The 21,377-nt window shown below is 47.4% G+C and overlaps 1 protein-coding gene and 1 long non-coding RNA gene across 3 annotated transcripts; both read left to right on the forward strand.

Annotated features, from left to right (window-relative positions):
* The first annotated feature begins 234 nt into the window (after positions 1-234).
* On the forward strand, positions 235-2,219 carry LOC136287848 (uncharacterized). The gene is made up of 3 exons (XR_010720380.1): positions 235-343; positions 759-984; positions 1,133-2,219. It is a non-coding gene; the product is annotated as an uncharacterized lncRNA (long non-coding RNA).
* Positions 2,220-3,623: 1,404 nt separating this feature from the next.
* On the forward strand, positions 3,624-18,305 carry KLF11 (KLF transcription factor 11). Of its 2 annotated transcripts, XM_066179914.1 has the most exons (5): positions 3,624-3,773; positions 6,141-6,395; positions 10,087-10,158; positions 12,439-13,432; positions 15,362-18,305. In XM_066179914.1, the coding sequence occupies exons 1-5, from the start codon at positions 3,732-3,734 to the stop codon at positions 15,664-15,666; spliced, it is 1,668 nt and encodes a 555-aa protein (XP_066036011.1). In that variant the 5' UTR covers positions 3,624-3,731; the 3' UTR covers positions 15,667-18,305. The 2 variants fall into 2 exon arrangements, with proteins under 2 accessions (XP_066036011.1, XP_066036012.1); XM_066179915.1 differs by lacking the exon at positions 10,087-10,158 and having other exon boundaries at positions 3,659-3,773.
* The last annotated feature ends 3,072 nt before the right edge of the window (positions 18,306-21,377 follow it).

The following is a 21,377-nucleotide window of genomic DNA, read 5'->3' on the forward strand; positions in this document are numbered from 1 at the left end:
TCCCTACCTCTATTCTTCATGGTTATCCCTTCTATCCCTTTCCCACCACTATTTCTCAGAGATACCCTGTATATAACTCTGACCATAAATACCTTCTGTATCTCTGCTATTCTCCTGGGTGAATCCCTCTGGTCACGCTCCTGCCCTTGGCCACGGGCTGCTGCAGCCGTTTCCATCAGCTGGTAACAGATGCCACCTGGCAGGGCTCCTCAGTTTCCTCCCTGCTGGGGCGTTTCTCCCGCCTGCTGCTGTGGTTTGGGTCAGTCTGGGGTTGTGGCAGCTCTGACTGTTCTGTCCTTCACAACAGAGGAGGGAGAGGGGACAGAGATGCATCCTTACACAGGTCTTACCACATGCATCTTATCACAGTCTTTCATTTCTTCCCATGTATCTTCTCACGGCCCCTGCACGGCAGCTCTGATTGTAATTATCTGTATTTATTGCTAGGCTCTGTGTGTTTGCTACAGTAGCCAGCTGCTCTATGCAGCCAGACCAGATGCTGCTGCCAAAATGCAGTAACTGTAGAGCTGCACCCCAGACAACTGCTTTGGTCTATTTTTAACTACTGCTAAATATTAGGAAAACTGTCTGAGCCTGTAATATTCTCCCTTCAGTCTCTTTTGAATGGTTTACGGCATAATTAGCTACAAAAAGGGCATGGGGGAGAGCTGCCTGCATGACCTTTTGTTGTTTTCAGTCTACAGTATTATTTTCCCTGCTACTCACACAGGATGTTTGATTCTTTCTTGTCATCCCAGCCAAAAGGATAAGATAACCAGAGCAGAGCCTTCTCAACCCTCCACTGCAGCCACTTACATCTGCTCCTTCCTACCTCGGAACAAAGGCATTGTCTATCTCCAACAAAGAAAGCTTTTCTCTGAAGTGTTTGCCAGCGGTCTGAGTTAAACAGCCTTTTATAAAACCACATGGTCCTCGGAGAGCCCGGTCCAGAGAATACTGGAGCAGCAGCAGCACTGGAAGGGGGTGGGTCTGGTGCAGAATGGCTCTGCTGGGAGGGAGACCACATTGCCACAGCTGGGCAGGGACACCGGCATCCTGCAGTCACCGACACCGGGAGGTTGCTCTGGGCTCTTTGGAATGGAGTACTGAGGATACCTGGGCTTTGTTCCAGGTCACTGCCTCCAAGGAGTGGAACTGCAGCCAGTGTGGATCATCTGGAGGATCTCGCTCGTGCGTTTCTCAGGAAGCTGTGCTGCTGGGTGAAACCCTTGGGGAAATCAGTGGGTGTAGGCACCAAGTATAAAGAAACAGGATAATGTTAACTGCTTTATTATTCATCTTGGTGCAGCCTTGGGAAGAGAAAGAAAGCAGGAGATGTAGGAGTTGGGAGAGAGGGAGAAGGTCTAAGGCTGCCAGGGCTGGAGGCTCAGGCTTTGTGGGGTTCAGACCTCTGATATTTGATGTGAGGATGAAGGTGCTCCTTCCTCATCTAACACTGCCTCAGCTGGCAGGAGCAGAAAAAGGCAGACCGGGGGGCTTTGGTAAGAGTTCCAAGGATTTATTTAAAAAAAACTTTAGTTCCCTTTTTTAGCTTAGCAAGGGGAACATAATCAAGCACATTTTCCCTATAGCACAAGTCAGAGTACAGACCTGCAACATCACTTTTTTTAACTGGTCTTGCATCCACGAGCTGTAGCGAGGCCCTCTGGGGAGCCTGGAACATGTAGGCAGAGTCTGTGGTGTGTGACATGGGAAACACCCTGCTGGGAGTCAGGAGAAATGATTCCACTCTACTTCCCTGTGACTGCTTCTTCCCTGGCAAGGCTGCTGTGCTGCCTTCAGATGCTATTACTCAATTAAAAGTCTCTGCTGTCAATGACTAAGGCTGTGTGAGTAAGTGCTTTGAGCAGGAACTGCACGTGTTACAAGAAACAAGGAGACAAACACAAGTCACTTCCCAACTACAGCACAACTGAAAAACATGCATAATAGAACAGTATTTTCCTAAGTTTACAATTCCCTAAAGGGTTTTTTTTGAGAAGGATCCATGCAGTTGAGAGGCACAAACCCTGTGTCCTCATTGAGCCACCTCAACTGTGCTTTTTAGTCACCGATGGCATTTTCACAAATTTTTTTTCATTCTCTGTCACACAACCGATTCCCTTTTGAGAACAGAAGTCTTTAATGTTAGAACTCGATTTGCAGTTTGAATTATCAGCATTTTCCTTACTGTCATACAGCAGAGGCCAGGGTTCTAGCACAGTAGGTCCCATGCAAATATGGAGAGAAGGCTGCTGGTAACCTGCACTGCAAAGTGCTGGCAGGGAGATCCTTTTAATTTGTTGTTTGATGGGCTGGGAAGTGGTAGTGCTGGAAAAACTGAAGGACATGAAATGTGCAGTAATGGAGAGCAGGGATGAGCACAGTGCAGTGAAGCTTTAGAAACTACATGGACAGCAAGGAAGGACAGGGATTTGGAAGAGCTGTAATGGAAAAAATAAACCCCAGTGGCAAAATGAAGCTGACAGCAGAAGGAGCCCAGAGATTCAAGATGATTCTCTGTGCAGACACTTGAGGATGTAATGTCTTGAGAAACCATGGAAGGAACAAATAGAGATAATTCAGCAGGATAAAATCCTTTTTGCTATCCACATTCTGTGTCAGGGAAGCATAAGGGAGGGGGCAGGGTGGGTTGGGATAATGCTGGCAAGGCCAGCAGCCATCAGAGGCCTGCAGGACCCACATCTGTCCTGTCCCTGGGAACACAGGTCTAAACCCTCCCTGGGGACCAGGTCTTTCCTGTCCCATTGCAGGCTTTGGGATGCAGAGCTGCCGTAGCTGGTGCTGCCACTGCCAGCTCTTGGTGCTGCTCAGTACAACCACAAATCCTGCTGGGAATCACATCGCCAATACACTTCAGCTGCCACTGGTAAATGAAAACAAGGGCTGGGGACAGGGTAAACAGAAGAACACACATTTTTGAATAGAATATATGTTGTGACTTGAAGGCTTTTAAGAGGCACATGCCGGGCTGGCCCACGGGAGGCCTTCCAACACCAGTAGATCCATTGATCCATTGATCCATAACACTGATCCTTCGTGGATTTTGGGAGAAGGTTTACGCTACTTGTAACCCCAGATCCTCCATCCGGCAAAGCAGTGGCGTGGCCGGGCAGGCAACGGACCCCTTCCCTATCGCAGGAGGCGGGCAGGACCTCGACGGGAAAACTGGCGGCGGGTGTCGGGAAGCCGCGGGAACAGGGGCGCTCCCCGCTCACGCGGGCGGCGGCGCTTGGCGGGAGCGCTCGTGCCGCGCCGCACGCACCGCGGGGGGGAGGGGAAAGCGGCGGCCCCGCCCCCCCGCGCGCGGGCATTCCCGGCCGCCGCCCGCCCCCGACCTTTCCCCCAGTTTCCAGCGCGCGCTCCCCCGCCCCTGCCGGCCCCGCCCCCTCCCCGCCTTCCCGCCGGCCGTGCCCACGCGCCGCCCTTCCCGCCGGCACGCCGCGATCACGCCGCCCGTCGCCGCTCATTGGCCGGGCGCGGGCCGCGGCGGGCGCTGATTGGTCGGGGCCGTCCCCCCCCCGCGCCGTTTGGCGTAGGCTGCGCTCGGAGCGCTCCCCCAGCGCGCGGCCGCGCCGCTCCCGGCGGGCGGGGCGGAGGAGGCGGCGCTGCCGGGTGCCGCTCCCGCCGCCGTGTGCGCGCCGTTCCCGCCGCTGACGCTGCCGCTCTCCGGGCGCACCGCCACCAACGCCGTCTGCCCGAGCCGCGCCATGCACGGCTCGCCCTGCTCGGACATGGGAGATGCGCCCGCGGTGAGCACCGGGCGAGTGAGGGAGGGAGGGAGGGAGGGAAGAGGGGGCGGTGGGGGCGGTGGGGGCAGCCAGCGCCGGTAGAGCCCGGACACGTGCTCGGTGGCGGGCAGAGTGCGGGGACCGTCGCCGCCTCGGTAGAGACCGCTACTCACCCGGCGGGGAGCGGCTTGGTTGGGCAGCGGGGACGGGGCGGCTGTGCCAGGGCAGAGCCCTCAGAAGCGGGTGTTGCACCGGTCACCTGCAGGGGAGGGGGGCGGCCCTCCCTCAGAGACCGTGCGGGGGCGGCACAGGGTGGGAGCTGCCCTCCGCCCCCCTCTCCTCCTCCTCCCTTTCGCGCCATCCTCCTTTCGGTGGCACCGCCCGGCCGGGGGCAGCCGCCGTGGGGCGGGGAGCGGGCGGGGGAGGCGCTGCCCTGCGGTGGGACCCCGCAGCCGGCACTGCCCGCACCTCCTTGCCGCCGCCCCTATCCTGCCCGGGAGCGACCCGCACTGCCCGCGTCTCCCCGCCCGCCCTCCGTGCTCCCGGCCCGTGCCCCATCCTTCCCGCCAGCGACCCGCCCTGCGCGTCCTCATCCTGCCCGTCCGTCCTCATCCTGCCCATCCCCATCCCGCCCGCAGCCCGCGCTCCCCGCACGTCCCTGCCCGTCCCCATCCTGCCTGCATCCCGCGCACGTACTTCCCGGCGGGGTGATATGAGGACAGGCGCCCGGCGCGGTTGGCCATTTCCCTGGCAGCAGACGGGGAGCCTGGGCTCTGCAGGGCTCGTCTGCAGAAAGAGCTTTTTTTGTGAGGGTTTTTTTTTTTTTTTAAATTTTTTTTTGATTTCGGGGTTTTTTTTGAGGAAGCGAGGCACCTTTTTTTTTTTTTTTTTTCCCATGCTTTTTCAGGGAAAGCTGCTCTTCTGAAACGTAGGGTTTGAAAAAATAAACCTGCTGGCTTGGGTGCTTGCAGTCGCACTGAGAGGAACACTGGCAGAATCTGCTCCGTGCAGAGCCTCGCCTGGCGTGCCCTGGTGTGACAGGAGGTTGAGGTCCAGGCTTGCAGGCACACATCATGTTTTCCTCTCATTGTTTTTCAGTGGAAATTCTTAGAGAAGTCTCTCTCCAAGGTGTTAATCGCTTTTACCCCTTCCAGCCCCTGAATCATGCCATCTCCATGCCTGGTACCTCATGTTTTAGATGAAAGTCGTCTGTGAGTGCAGTACCAACATTTTTGATCCATTAGGTTTAGAATGTTTGCCTGCACATCCCTGGAGTGTAAACTCAGCTTTACAGCTTTGTGACACTGTTGAATCAGGATCATCCCACATCACTTAACTCAGTATCAAAACCCATTGATTTAGTGTGTCACCCAGTGAGTAGAATTCCTTCTAGGGCTTGAGGCCATACTAATGGTGTAGTGTTGCCTTTTGAGTTCAAACTTTTTTCCTGCAGTATAGAAGCACTCTGTGTAACAGCAATAGGCTCAAGAGGCTTGGTCCACGCTTCTGAATCCCAGCCTTCAAGTCAGTTGGTGTGTCTAAAGACTGGAGGAGTCTGGATGCCTAGCTGAGACTGAGCTGGCATGTGAGTGATAACCCATCAGCCTAGCATAGCTTTTGGAACCACTGCCAAGCACTGTGAGAGCTTTGTGAAGTTTGGATATCCTTTTGCAGAGAAGTCAAGTGTTTTGAATGTGTACACATGCACACACAAATAATCTGTGATGCTTGCAATTGGCAAGAAATCAGTATGATTACATTTGTCTTCCTGTTACTCAGAGTGCATTTTAGATACCTAGCACCTATGTATTATCAGACCTTTCTAAAGTACAATGCAAACAGTTCCCACTGCACTTTGAAGACTATTTTCTTTCCATCTTTCCCCCATCCTGGCTTCCCTATTAAAAATAAGATTAAAATTCTTTTGTGATGTGCAGTACTCCAGATCAATGATGATACCTTAAAGCATCTTACTGGCAGCTGAAATTTACCTTCTAAATGTTTCCAGAATGAGACTAGTGCTGAATAGTCTTTTGGATTCAGGAAACAGCCTTGTCTAAACAAGGTTGGAAGTCAGGATTTTCCTCTTTTTTGCTTGTATGCAAGCATGGGATGTGTTTGTTCAGATGTAAGCCATACACATACCTATTCTTTTCCTGGAAAAATCACCTTTTTTTTTTTTTTTCTTTTTTCTTTTTTTTTTTTTAAGAGAAGGGAATGTGGAGAGGAGCTGCTGGAGGGAGAGTGAGAGTTGAGCCAGTTGGTAAAAGTCTTGCCACGGATGTGGGATCTGTTTCAATTGACCTTCGTTGTGAGCAGACAGTGTGTGGGTGGTGTCAGCTTTGTATCCTGACTTGTCCTAATAGCCAGAAATCCGATTACCCTCAGGTTGACATTGTGGACATCTATGAGTCTATCCGTGAACGGCAGCGTCATGACAGCGAAAGGTCTACCTGCAGCACCTTGGAGCAGAACGACATTGAAGCTGTTGAAGCCCTTGTTTGTATGAGCTCCTGGGGTCAAAGATTGCAGAAAGGTGACATATTAAAGATAAGGCCCCTCACGCCCTTCTCAGATTCTGGGGATTTCACAATGCACGCTGAGGCTACGGCTGAATTACCAAAGGACTATCTATCGACACTGGTAAGAAAAACATGAACACAAAATAAATGTGCCCTACAGCTGGATGTCACATCCCTGCAATGCTTTAACTTGGCTGGAAAAGACAGGCGTGCTCAGGTGTCCCTTTGTCACAGCCTGTGCTCTCTGTGCACAGAGTAGGGAGGTGAGCGTGTTGAGTTTGGTCTTTTGCTGTCTCTGGTAGCAAATACATAGACTTTTGTTAAATTTAGGTGTGAAAGCCTTGTTGACAGGTTATAGGATTTGACAGGGATGTCGAGATGGCTGTTGTAGGTTTCTTGGAGCACTTTGAGCAAGAATGGCAGAGTGAGCCTTGATGATTTCGCATCAACGTATCTGCAAGCACTGTATAAAAAAAGGCCTTTGACGGCATTATGCTTCACTGGTCATTGTAAGAGAAAGTACACGTTACCATTATGAAATAAGCAATTTAATTAGTTTCTGTACTATGTGTTTATACATGTAGTCTGCTATTTCTCCAGACATTGGTCTACTCCAGCTGACTAATGTTGATTGAATCCAATTTTTTTTTCTTTTGTTTCAATTTGTGTTGCAACAAAAGTAGGTATTAAAAAAGGGCTTGGTGCCATTAAGGTTTTAGATGGTTAAGGCCCGTTTCAACCAGTAGGCTTCTAGAATGCAGTTGCCAGGAAAAAGGGGAATAATAGAGGAAAGAGGCTGAGATAAGAGCAGCCTGACAAGCAGCTGCCATAATAACTCCTGCTGCTCAGCGTTGACACTGTCTCAAGCAGCAGAAGAGATACCTTTCAGTGGTAAAGGAGGAAGGAGAGGTGATGCAGGAAGACAGCACGGAGAGAAATGGAGGAATAAGAAGGGACAGAGCAGTTTCATTTGTCTTTATCTAAAAAGTAGCCATGAGATGATGAGGTAATCATTGAAAAAAGATCTAGAGCTTGCTGGGAGCTTGAAATGGAAAGGTAGAGTATTGGTATCTATTGTGTCTGTTTATTCTGCTCATAGCCTCTTACAGCTGTGCCCATTGCTGAGGAGAAAGGAATGAAAGACTTTTTTGTGTGCAGTGAGTATACTTGCAGTGTTTTATGCAGGTTTACAGCTGCCTTATTGCCTTCCTTTTATTAATATGCTTTTGAGCATAATCAGAATGGCCATGAGATAAGGCAATGTGTTGGCTAGGATAGAGTTAGTTTTCTTCCTAGTAGCTGGCAGAGTGAGTGCTGTGTTTATGATTTAGGAGGAGAATAATGCTGGTAACACACTGATGTTCTAATTGTTGCTGAGCAGTGCTTAACCCAGGTCAAAGATTTTTCAGATTCCCATACCCTGCCAGGGAGGAGGTGCACAGGATGCTGGGAAGTAGCATGGCCAGGGCAAATGATCTGAACTGGCCAGAGGGATATTCCATACCATAAAAAATGGAACGACCAGGGATGTTGGGAAGGACCTGGGCATTGGTTAGTGGGTGGTGAGCAATTGTACTGTACACCACTTGTTTCTCTTGGGATTTATTGCTCTCTCTCTCTTTGGTATCTCCCTGTAATAATAGTTACAATTGTTGTTATTATATTTCACTTTATTTCAATTATTAACTTGTTCCTATGTCAACACATGAATTTTATCTTTCTGATTCTCTTCCATGACAGATCTGACCAGACCGTGTTGAAGCAAATTTGTTATCAGGATTCATCTTGTTAGTTTATTAGTTGTTAATCACAGTGTTGAGTTATTTGCTATCAGAGTTATGTAACAATTTCCTTGATGTGTATGTTCCCCCTAGTGTTGTGGTATCATCTCTGGGGGCTGGGCTGAGCTTATCATTTTATTGTACTTTGTAACAGTGGATTATGATAGCAGAGAACTGCTGGCCTTAAAACTAATCTGGTGTTCATACTCTCATCACCTCTGTACTTGGGGAACCATCTACTAGATACTGCTAATCATGGCACCTTTTGTGGCCCTTTTTGCCTCGGAGAGACAACCTGTGTAGAAGACACAGACAGTCTTCCTCTTCTTCTCCAGGCATGGGAATTTTGGAAATTTTGAATATCCTTGAGATGCTGAAACCAGCATGGTCTGTGAATGACCAGGAACTGTGAATGTGGTTCAGGTCTTGTTTAGGGCTGAGCAACTGTTTGTGGCTGCTCAGACCCTGGCATCATGCAGTGTGGCTACTCAGACCCCAGCAAGGGATGATGCAGCTGAGCCAGAGGGTGAGCTTGTGCCATTATCAGTTGTCCTTGTACACAAGAAGAAATGGACATTAAAGTCAGCTCATTTAGTAAAGGAGGATGAAGCAGGGCCACCACAGAAACTGGATGGAGGAAGAGGCAGAACGAGAGGTAACCACTCAATCCCTATCCTGAGAGATCTGTGGGATATTTGAAGAGGTTTCAGCTGCTGTCCAAGTATGCACATTATCACCTGACTGCTCCAGTGGGGTTAGTAGCCTGGAATTAGGAGATAGGGAAGCCAAGCAGTTGGGCTGACTTCCTAGGGAAGAGAGCATTGATGAGGTGATTGGAAAAGTGATACGAGTCTTCAGCTGAGACAGCTCTGTCAAGTGTGAAGGAAAGGTATCCCTTCAGGAAAGAGATTGTCACCCAGGCAGGTGGGCTGCTGTGAGGAGAGATACCTGGTACCTGAGGGGGTTTGTTATGACGTGATCAAGGCACGGTCACCCACAGATCCAGATGAAGTCAGTGTGCCCAACGCACGTGGCAGAAATCGGAACCATTTGCCATAGACTCATCTAGTTCTGGAAAACCTGCACTATATTGGTGATACCTTTGTGGGCAATACAGCAGCAGAAGTTATTTGAGAAGGGGAGGAAAATAGTCTAAATCTCTCTAAAAACTGCCATAAAACAAAGTAAAGTCCAGGAACCTGCACAGGAGATCCAGTTTTTAAGAACAAAGTAGTATGGTGTACGTCATCAGATCCCAATGGATTTGATTAGCAAAATAACACCTATGTTTCTACCAACTAGGAAGAAAAACATAAGCTTTCTTAGGCATTGTGGGTTTTTGGAGAATGCACATTCCAAATTACAGTCTAATTGTCAGCCTTCTCTGTCAAGTGACCCCGAAGAAGAATGATTTCAAATGGGGCCCTGAACAACAACAAGCCTTTGAACAAATTAAACAGGAGATCATTCATGCAGAGTATTAACTCTGCCCCGACCCTTGGGCCAGTCCAGGCAGGACAAGATACAAAAAATGTGCACTACACCAAGGAAGATGGCCCTACCTGGAACCTCTGGCAGAAAGCACCAGGGGAGAATTGGGTCAACCTCTAGGGTTTTGGAGTTGGGGGGTACAGGGGATCTGAATAAGCCCACTGTATTCCAGCTGTAAAAGAGATGCTGGCAGCTTACAAAGAGGTTCCAGCTGCTTTGGGAGTGCTTGGTACTGAAGCACAGCTCCCGCTGGCATTCTGATATTTGGTCCTGGACTGGATGTGCAAAGCATGGTTCTCCTACACATCATGTAGCTGATGTTACGTGGAATAAGTGGGTCTTGCTGGTCACACTAGGTGCTCAAATAGGAAACCTCAGTCATAATGATTACTTTCAAGACTCTTGGGACTGGCGAGAGGGCAGGTTCCTGGATGTCACCTGATGAGCAGATGACATGTGCTGAAGAGACTCTGTTGTATAATAAGTTACCAAAAAATGAGAAACAATATGCTGTGTTTGATGATTCCTGCTGTATTGTAGGAAAGCATTGAAGATGGAAAGTCGCTGTATGGCGTATCCTACAAAAAATTACAGAAACTGCTGAAGGAGAAGGTAAATTGAGTTACTTTGCAGAGGTGAAAATTGCCTTTAAACACTGCTGAACAAGAAACACAGCCAGTGCTTTATCTCTGTACTGATTCATGGGTGGTGGCAAATGCCCTGTGGTGGTGGTTGCAGTGATGGAAGCAGAGCAGAGGTAAACCCATCTGGGCTGCTGCCTTGTGGCAAGATACTGCTGCCTGGGTGGAGACCCTGGTTGTGAAGGTACGTCACAGGGATGCTCATGTACCCAAGAGCTGGGCCACCACGGGACTTCCAAACAACCAACAGGTGGATCAGGCTCCTAAGATTGAAGTGGCTCAGGTGGATCTGGATTGGCAAGATTCACAAGAGTGAATTATTTATTGCTTGATGAGCCCATGACATCTGAGGCCATCAAGGAAGAAATACAACATGTGGATGGGGGATGATCGCGGCGTGGACTGGACCATGGACACTATTGTAGGGCTATCCATCATTGTGAAACATACACTTCAGTTATTCAAGCTGAGCACTTAAAGCCTCTTTGGTGTGGAGGACAGTGGCTGAAATATAAGTATGGGGACACCTGGCAGATGAACTCAGTCAGACTCCCACAAACCCACCAAGGCAAGCACCATGTGCTTTGATGGTGAAAGCAACCACTGGATAAGTGGAAACATACTCCGTGTCCCATGGCACCACCTGGAACACTGTCCTAGGCCTTGGAAAGTGAGTCTTATTGCAGCATGGCATCTGAGAAAGAATTCAGCCAGACAAGACTCATTTCCAAAACAAACCTCACAGACACCTGAGTTGAAGAGCATAGCATTGTGTGGGTTTATCACATTCCCTATCATATGCTAGTCTCCAGGAAAATTGAATGATAGAAGAGACTTACTGAGAGCAATGGGTGGTAGGACCTTCAAACAGTGAGATACACATTTAGCAAAGGCCTCCTGGGCAGTCAGCACTAGAGGATCTGCCTGCTGGGCCAGCTGTGCTCAAATAACATAGTGGAGAAGGGGATGAAGTTCCTGTAGTGCACACAAAAAAAGCTTCTGGGGAAAACAATCGGAGTTATTCCTGCGTCAGGCAATGGCAAACCCATCCATGGGATTACTGGGTGCACTTCCTGGGTAATGTGGGAGGATAGGGAGATCCAAAGTTTGCTTCCAGGGATCTGGTTCTGTGTGAGAATAGCCAGTGATTTGGATTGTATGATGTTAATTGCCACTAACATTCATGTCACCACTGCTGAGCTGGCTACATGCAACATCAAGGGTATTACAGTAGGAATCACCCAGGTTAATGAAGAACAAACTTTGATGAAACTGGGCAAACACAGTAGTGATGGAGTGAGAACTGATTCCAGTAGGTAGGAATCCAACATAACCAACATAACGCACCATGTTTCCTGCCCTGAAGAACTGCTATGAATCACATTCCAAAGTGATGCATGGAATGAACTCAACAGATGATTTAGAGGGATGGCCCATAGACTAAGGGAATGATACCTGTATCAAAAGACAGGAAAAATAATGGTGGTTAATTGGGATGTATTGAAAAGTGTGGGCATGATGTAAATGGCATAGAATGTGGGGTGGATATTGTCCTGTTTTCAGCTGGGATAGAGTTAATATTATTCCGAGTAGCTGGTACAGTACTGTGGGATTTAAGATGAGAATAATGTAGATAACACACTGATGTTTGAGAGTAAGCACTGCTCAGCAACAATTAAGCCAATGACTTCTCAGTGCCTCCTTGTCTGCCAGTGAGGAGGAGAAGCCATGAGAGAGCACAGCTAGGATACTACTGACCAAACTGGCCAAAGGGATATTCCATACCATAGAGCATCGTGTTCAGTGTATAAAATGGGGGGAATTGGCCAGGGAGGGGCTGATCACTGCATAGGGTGAGGCCACATGGTTGGTGAGCAGTTGTTCTGTGCATCATTTGTTTCTCTTTATGGGCTTTATTTCTCTCTCTTTTTATCTGCCTTTTTATTACAATTCATATTTTATTATTTTCCTGGATCTGAATTATTAACTTGTTCTTATCTCAACCCATAGGTTTTACCTTTTTCTGATTCTGCTTCCCATCTGTCTTGGGGGTGGAGGATGAGTGAGCTTCATGGGACTTGGTTACCATCTGGGATTAAACCACAGCAGTATACTTTATTCAGTTTGCCTTAAGAGGCACGTTCTGAGATGCTGGGAGAGGGCATGTAATTTTATTTTTCAGAGTAAAGATATGGGAAAACTGTGCTATGGAATTACACTGATCCACACTGGTGTGGGTTTTTTTTTGCAGTGCATGACGCCTCCGCACAGCCCTGACTTCGTTGAGATGTCGGCAGCCACGCTCATGTCCTCACAAGTCACTTACTCCAAACCAAGGACTGTCATGGCAAATACAGCTGCCTGCTCAGTCACATCAGCGACCGGTGCCTCTCCCATAACCAAGCCATCTGTTCTCAGCGTGGGGCAACAGTGCAGTCAGAAGCCAGAGGTCGCTGAATCCTCTGTACCTCAGCCTTGCAGGGCCATGGCAACAAGTGTCATACGTCACACAGGTGATAGTTCTGCTTACCATCACATTCCTGCTGTGCAAGAGCAAAGAAAGGTAACTTCAGGCTACAGCACTTCCAGAGACTGGTGTAGAGCCGATGACCGAAAACATTCCAGACTGCCACAGGACACGTGTGCTGTGGATGATTTAATCAACAAAACCTCTCCAGTACATCAGCCTTATGCACATGACTCCAGTGATATTGTGACCAATAAAGGGCAACTACCAGTCTGGCCTGTTTCACCACAAACCCACTTACCAAAGAATTGTGAGAATGACTTGCAAAAAAGAGCTACCCCAGTGACACTTGCCCCTGTCTCAAGCCCCCAAGTTCTCTGTCAAATGATCCCTTTAAATGGACAAAGCAGCATGATCAATGCCTATGTCAAGCCTTCAACTCCAGCACTCTCAACTCCCGTGAAACCTATTTTACCGCAGACAGCCCCGCTCTCCCAGCCTGTGCTCATGAGACCTTCTGTGCCTCAGGGGACTGTCATGTTGGTTCTTCCACAGCCCGCTGTCACACAGACACCGCAGTGCCCACAGACCGTGGTCACTGTTGGCAGCACCAAGTTACTGCCCCTCGCCCCTGCTCCCGTGTTCATCGCCTCTGGTCAGACCTGTGCCCCCCAGATGGACTTCTCCAGGCGGAGGAATTACGTCTGTGACTTCCCTGGGTGCAAGAAAACCTATTTCAAAAGTTCCCACCTCAAAGCCCACCTTCGCACCCACACTGGTGCGTACCAGAGGGCTCTGGCTTCTGTTGGGGTGCATGTTTTTTACAGGATAGGGGTGGGAAAGGGAAAAAGCAGGTGATGGGGAAGCTTCTGCTCATCTCAGGGATGGAAGGAATGTTCATTCTCCATGGACAAGCAAAACAAGACATACTTTGTTCTGAGACCTCAGCTGACCCTGTAGTGTTAGCTGAATTTCACAGGCTTTAGTTGGAGTGAAGCTTTGCTGTCTGTGTGTGTGTGTGCGTTTAGATCTAAGTGGAATCCTGCCATCTGGACTAGATTGAAATGAATTGTGTGAGTCCCTTGTTTTGGAGCATGGGGAGGTCTGGTGTAAGCAACACACAGTACAGGTAGTTAGTTGGTCTTAGTTGTTACATGAGTAAAAAAACCACAGAAACTCAGTAACTGCTTTTTTTTTTTGTTCCCCCAGAGTTTTGTTCAGGCTAAATGGGAATGCATAGAGATTTTGGGCTGCTGTGTTAGGAAGTAGAGCTCCTACAGGAATTTAACAGTTTATTCAGTTGCAGAATGGGAGATTTTGAAATGAAATTTAATTGTAATTAATATGAACTGATTTGCTCCATAAATTGGGTCAGTGTGGAAACAGTCTACATAGGTTTTACTTATCCTTTTTCTGGTTCCAGGATCTTTTTAAATTAAAACTAACTTTGAGTTCTCAAGGATTATTTTTGATGTTGAAGGATAGGCATAGTGGGAGATTGGTATAGAATAGTTCTGTCTATTTTTTGTTTTCCTTGACTTTTTTCTCCTACCTGCTGTTACCCCACAGTCAATGGTTCATTGGATGTCAGCTTGTGTGACAGGATTTGCCTTAGTTTGGCAGCTTGTCTTTACAGTTCCTTTGGGGAAAGAGCTTAACCTCTGCATGAAGCTGATAATTCTTGTAAACCATACAAGATGATGCTGCTCCTGCTTCTGGCTTGAGAGGCTCTTGAATTAAACCCATGCTCCAGGATAAACAGACTATCAGCAAGTGCCTTGCTTTGTGCACATCTGCTGATCCACAGGGAGCCTGTCTGTGTCCCTGTATCGTGATTAAGACATCAGTGGCAGGTGAAACACACTGACCCTTCACTAGCCACTTCCCGTTACAGGATCAGGAGGAAGAGTAGTTCAGCTTTTTCTGCCTTTTCCCTGCATGCTGACTAGCTAGATGATGGCACATCCAGCAGACAGAGACTTGGCTCTCAATACCTGAAGTAAGAACATTCCTGTGGGGCTTCCTTTCCGTGAGTCCCTTCTCTTCTGCTCTGAAGTGTCCCCATAATTTTGGGCCACCTAGTAGATGTTCATCTGGAGCTCTATGGGAGTTGCAGGCAGTAGTTGCAGTTGTGGTTGTTCAGGACAGGTGGGATGTTCAGCAGTGGCCCAGGATGAGCAGCAGCTGATGTGGGCAGCCTTGATGACTGCTGCCATTCCTGGTCTGTGGGGCCTGGCAGGACAGGCTTTGCCTCAGGAGTGCTCGCTGGCATGTGTTTGTGTGGTAGACTGGATCACTGGAGCAGCAGGACCCCGAGGCTCCATTCCAGGCTTCCTCTTTGCCCACAGTATTTGTGGATAACATGCTGCAGCCAGAGAGATGTGGGATGGGAGCAGGAGCTTGCTTCTAGTTCCATCACTGGATAAGGCAGGTTTATGAAGGCTCTATTTCTTTAAACTGGGATTTTGGACAACTGAAAAACCAGACTTGATTAAAGAACACTTAAAGAGAAATACGAGGAAATAAGTAGAAATTATACCTATTATTTTTCCCTGGAACAGAACTTTACTTAATCTTACATTGAGTGCACAGAGGAGCAGTGCTGTGGAACTCACTGGTTTTTGCAGGGCAGATTTTAAGTTAGTTCTTTGACAAGACTGCAACACAGCTTCTCAGAAGTAACACATGCTTTCTTTGTGTCCTGCAGGAGAAAAACCTTTCAGCTGCAGCTGGGAGGGCTGTGACAAGAAGTTTGCCCGCTCGGATGAACTGTCGCGGCACCGCAGGACGCACACCGGGGAGAAGAAGTTCTCCTGCCCGGTGTGCGAGCGCCGCTTCATGCGCAGCGACCACCTGACCAAGCACACCCGCCGCCACATGACCACCAAGAAGACCCCCAGCTGGCAGACAGAGGTGGGCAAACTCAGCAGAATTGCCACAGCAGAGAAACCCAAGAGCAGCAGCGCTCTGAGTATGCTCATCCCCGTGCCATCACCTGTCTGCCAGGGCTAGAGTGAAGAAGCGCTTTCCCTGCAGTTTCTGAAGATCAGGAAGAGCTCCGATGGCAATGGCTTTTGTTTTCCCCCTTGTTTGTGTGTACTTTAGTTTCCCACAGTTTAGGTCCTCTGTTGATAGTGCTATGTGAGAAATCTATCATATTTCCTCGTCCCTACCCTGTTTGTTTTTTTCAGTACTTGGGCAATTGCAATCACCAGCACTTCAGGAAAGTAGAACTCCTTGGAAATTATTTTGGCAATAGGTTAAAAAAAGTTACTTGTGATGCTTGCTGTTAATATTTTGATGGACAGTAAAACAGGATGGTTTTTAATTTTTATAGTACTATTTTCTATACCAAATATATTTTGTATTTGTTCATTTCAGTCTTGTTATGCAGGCAAATTACTTGCTTTAGTAGGGCTGTGCTGGATGAGACCCAGTTTTGGAAACTCCTTTTTCAGTAAACCTAAACTATTGCATTCAGAGTGTTTTGTAAACACATACTATTTGATAACTCATACTGGTTGGTGTTTTCACACTTGCAAATCCTGATCCTGCAATGGACTAGTGCTCTTACACCTGCCTTATGCAGGTACATTGGAGATCAAAGTGAGACTGTCATTTTTAAAACAAACCAAACCAAAATGACCTTATTTGAGAATACAAGTGGTGAAATTCTCAACATTTTATGAATTCGTACCCTTTGCAAGTAGAAGCCAGTATGGCTGTTGGTAGAAGCATTCCCGAGTCGACACTCCACTGGAGCCTCCACTGAAAGTTTGGAGGAGCCTGACTGCTCTGATGGAGGTAGAAGCAGAAACACTGTTTAGAAATTTTGACACTAAAAATTATGCTTTATTTTTGGTCCTACTAAACCAACATATCAAAATCAACTGAAAAATGCAAGAATGGTAAGATAGACCATGAAAATTTAGTGGGTCTCTCTCTATATTTTTTTGAGTAGAGGAGAAATAAAAAATTAAAGGGTTTTTTTGTATTGTGGATGCTTGTGCACCTTATAGAAAATTGTTCAAGGCTTTCTTTTAACTGTATCAATGCACCAGAGGAAGTATTAATTGTGTCTTGAGTTAAGTAATAGCCACCATGTCAACTTGATGATGCTCTTCATGTGGCCTTATACTCCACAGTACTTTGTATAAAACCACCCTTTTCTATTAAACAATACACTCTCCCTGTTGAATGGATTTTCTTTTACACAAAAGTGTAATGATAGTTAAGAAACGGAACCAATGGCTGCAGGAGTGTTGTGTTGTAATAGCATGGTGTGAGCAACAAAATGCCCACAGCCCAATCGGACTGCTCCGTTCCCCTGGTGCAGGAGGAGTGTGTATGTACTGTAGCAGAGCTGACAGTAGAGCAAAGCACCAGGTGTTTTGCTGAGAGACAACTCCCCCACTGAATGAAATATTTCTTGAGTGCTTATTCCTTCTGGACTCTTCTCCCTTCAGCCACTCCTGCACTGAAGCTTAGTTGAGCACTGAGGAGGATTCTTTTTTCTATATGCCTCAACTGTGGATAACTAGGAATGCACTCTCTCTTTTACTGCTTTGTTCTGAAATGCTGGTCTTGCTTCCCAGTGTGGGCGAAGTATGGATCTCATTTATGTAAGTGCTGAGTTGCCGACCTCAACTGGCACTTTCCTGAAATCGGCAGAGACCTGTTTCAGTTAAAGGAGATTATGTCATTATTTTTTACACTAAAGTCTGTAGCTATAATTAACAGTAGTAAGTTTTCAAACTGCACTAAATTGGAGTATTGTGCTAAGTGTACTGAAGTTTTTGTGCCTGACCTTATAAAGGCCCGTACCTTGTTCACTGACACGTGCTGTAACCCCACTGACCCCAGTGTACGTGCCAGTGAGCATGTGTGTGGACCTTGCTTTGGACTCTCCAAAGGGCTCAGTTGGAACCTCTTTTCCTGGTGAAGTGGATCCTTGTGGTGTTGCTGTTCTCTGTTGTTACCCAGTTTTCCAAGTTTCTGTGGTGAACAAAGAGATGTTGCTGCTCTTTAAAAAGAGATTACATTTTGGATTTTTTTTTTTCTCAGAAATCCCTTAGAAGTCTGGCTTTTGAATGCTCTTTTTGCATGCTTTTAACCAGGGGAAGCATGTCCTGTCTCAGTTTAGTAGCCAGTTTAGCACTTCATTTTTTTACAGATTGACCATTTATGGTGCTCTTCTGAGAAAACAGTTTGGAAACTCGTGTCATAATTATATAAATTGTCATGTTTGTTGCATTACGGGGTGGGGGGGAAACGGTGGACTGGAGAATACAGACTTCTAAAAAGTGTGTCACGTATGTGTCTAACGATGTGGAAAAGCAACTGCTCCTTCCTTGTTTGGGTGTACCTGGCCTGCAATTTCTGGCAGCCCATTCTGGGATGTGTGGATCATTCTCCTATGGATGTGCGTGAATAGCTGTGCCGCGGTGTGGCTGTGTCTGCTCTGTCTCTTCCTTCCTGCTGTGTAAGGGTTATTTATGGATTAAGCATGACTGGCATAGCTGCTGTCTTTGCACTTTACTGCCTGAACTCTACTGTTCAGTCTTTTTATTTTGAGCCTATATTTTAAGGAAATGGAACTGCATTTTTGTACGTGTTTTTAACTTTTATTAAATAAAATGTATGTAATGTGACTGGTTTTAAGTCATAAAAAATCTTGGATTTTCAGGTTTCATAGGCGTCCATCCCAGAACTACATAAATCCTTCAGGATTAGATTGTGTGTCTAGGCCAGTGGAAGACTTGGGGGCTTGCTAATTCACTTATCTGTAAAGGCAGGATTTTTTTGGATCCTGTTGTAAATTGACCAGTACTCACTCATTGATGATTTTACACCACTCATCTTGTGTTTTTGGTAGAAAGTACACACCTCACCAGTCCTTGGGGCTTCTCTCTGGGAACAAGAGTTCCCACCTCTACACCACTTCCAGCCCAGCCTCCAGCAGAAGGGTTGTGCTGGGTGCTGTTACTGTCACAAGCTGTGCATGGAGTGAATGCTGGAAAAAAGGCAGCGATGAGAATTTAACTCAAAAGATGGCTGTGCTAGCCCCAGTTCTTCCTGCTCTGGTGGGAAGTGGCTCTGGCAGGCTGGGTGTTACCTCCCAGTCTCAGCTGGGAAGGTGGTGCCCAGTGATGATGACAGCAGCAGCAACTACCTACATTTTTATGCTGTTTCCCTCTGACCAGTTCCTGATCTGCAGAAATGCTTATTTCCAGCAGAAAGGGTGAAGGTGTAATGATTCCAGCTCTTTGTCACAGCCTTTCACTGCAAGGTGGCTCAGTCTCTGCAGGCACAACCCTCACAGGGAGTGACCTGGGAGCGGTGACTCCAGGCTTTGTCCACAGAAGAGCACGTTGTTCTTGCAAGTGTGAGGAAGGTGAAAAGAGATCTCATGGATGGTTCTGCTTCCTTCTCAGGAGAACAACTGGAAGGGAAAGCTTAGGTGCAGTTTGAATGCTCTGGCAGAACAGCACAAACTTCAGCCCCTGGGCTCTGCAGGCTGCCACAATGCTTTTATCTCCCAGGGGAAGATGTCCCGACTACCTGTCCCTGCTACTATTTTTCAAGGAAGATTTTTCTGAGCATCCAGTTATATCTCAAAGAATACTTGTTTGCTGATTTTTGTTTCCCTGGCTTTGTTTATGTGAAACATGGCAATGGATTTCACAGTCTGTGCTCACCTTTCTGCTTTTCCTTAGACCCAAGATGTGGTCTGAGTTGTTCTGTGCACCAGGAGGTGCACTCAGTCTACATCCTAATGGGGCTGGAGTCTGGAACAGCTTCACCCAGTGAGAGAAAACAGCCTGCATACAAGGAAGACTTTACAACTACCCCTTTGCTGACACAAGGACTGTTGAGGGCAAGCCTTTCTGGCTTGAAGTCATTCTATATCCATGGAAAGGAATCATTTTCTAAAGGACAATTGATTTGTGCTCAAACATGTCTATTGGCTTAATGCTTCATCTTGCAGTCAGAGTGGCATTGCTTGTTACACACACCACCCTGTGTGGTTGTACAGCCACCGGGGCTGAGCAGCAGCTTGAGCTGTCTTGCAAATCAATGAGCACTGATCCTCTTGAAGTCTGGACACTGGAAGAGTGAATCCATTCTGATGCTTCAGTGGTGGCCTGTGCTGCAGGGTGGTTGCATGCTTGGTGTACTCCTCCAGGTGAGGCCACCGCTCTGGCTAACTTTCCCTTTCCAGCTGTGAAAACAGTACTCAACATCCTTCATCTGTCATCTCATGAGCTGAGTCCTGCCCCAGGGTTGCCGCTGGCTTGAGTTATCTGCAGGGATAAATCTGGCTGGTTCCGAAGTTTAATCTGTGAGCCCATCTGCCTGTTTACCTTCCATCCACGTCTGGCAAGGCAGCTTGAGGCAGGCAGGCTCTGGCTGTAAGAAGGCAAATTGCTTCCATGTCTGCAGCAAGAGTAAATCATGACTCAAAACCTATCAGGCTGAGGAAATGATGAGACAGTCCAGGAGGAAGCTGCAAAGCCTCAGCCACATCTCACAGTCCAGGCTGTCCTGGGATCCTCTGTCAAGTGCAGCCTTCTTCATTTTCTCCTTTAGTCTGCAGGTGTAGAAGGAAATTGATGACTTTTATGTGCTGATGTGTGCAGAAGGCAATGGGCACATCTTAAAACATGCAAAAAACTTGAGGAAGCTGGAGCATACCCTTTCCTGGGAGAGTTTGTCCCCAGATGGGAAGAATTCCCAGATGGGAAACTCCCTTAGGTTTGTCTTCTGGCATCTCTTGAGTTCAGAGTGACTTTTTTTCTCTTGGTTATCACTGCCCAGATTAATCCACCCTGTGCAAATAATTGCCATGTCCTGTGTCCAGAGTGAGGTGAGGGGGAACCCTGCTGTAGATGTGGTCTGTGCCAGGCAGCTGGCAAGTGTGGTGGGCAGCTCCATGAGGTTCCTGTGGCACAGCTCCAGGTCTGTGCCCCCCTTGCTGCCCCCCTTGCTGGGGCAGAGGCTCTGTTTCAGCAAGGCTCTCTTGCTCCTTTTGGACTAGTGCAAAATGCAGCATGTGGCATTTGTCTTTGTTAGATGAATAATGTCGTGATTTGGTTAAAAATAATAGCCTTTTGCTGGTTTATTAATGGAGATTAACGGTGTCAGCTCAAAGGCCATTGTCAGCTATCCTGTCTTATGCTGCAGGTATTGAACAGGAGGGTAGTTTCCAAAATGATGAATAAGAGACTCTCCAGAACCCTGCTTAATTCCAGCAAAGTGTTTTAGAGGCAGGAGGTACTGGCAAGCTGAATAATTTTTTGTCCTTCAAGCGGTTGTGGTTTGATGGTGTTATAGAGAAATACCATGAAAAGAAAATGAATTTTCCAATAATTCAGCTGGTTGGATGTCAACATTCACTTCCTGAGATGTGGCAAAGTGATCTCTGTAGTGCAGAGATTGTCCTTTTTTTTGAAAAACCCATTAATTCAAGAAGTTTCTCTTGAAATCTGTCATGGGCACAGCTAATGCTTCCATATTATTATTTACCTACAAATGATCTAGTGTCCTATTTTCTGTGAGCAAAGGATGGACCAAAAGCAGAGCTATGCTGCCACCAGGGAATTAAACTGTAGTTGTGGCTTCCTAGGCACCAGCCCCACTGCCACTGTCCCCTTTGGGCGTGCTGCTGGGTTTGACACAGAGGAAGGAGCACAGTCCCCATCAGTTCTTGGGCAGACTGGGAA

Source organism: Chamaea fasciata, unplaced genomic scaffold, assembly GCF_029207755.1.
Source record: "Chamaea fasciata isolate MVZ Bird 193981 ecotype frontalis unplaced genomic scaffold, bChaFas1.0.hap1 SCAF_3, whole genome shotgun sequence".
Classification (NCBI taxonomy): domain Eukaryota; kingdom Metazoa; phylum Chordata; class Aves; order Passeriformes; family Sylviidae; genus Chamaea; species Chamaea fasciata.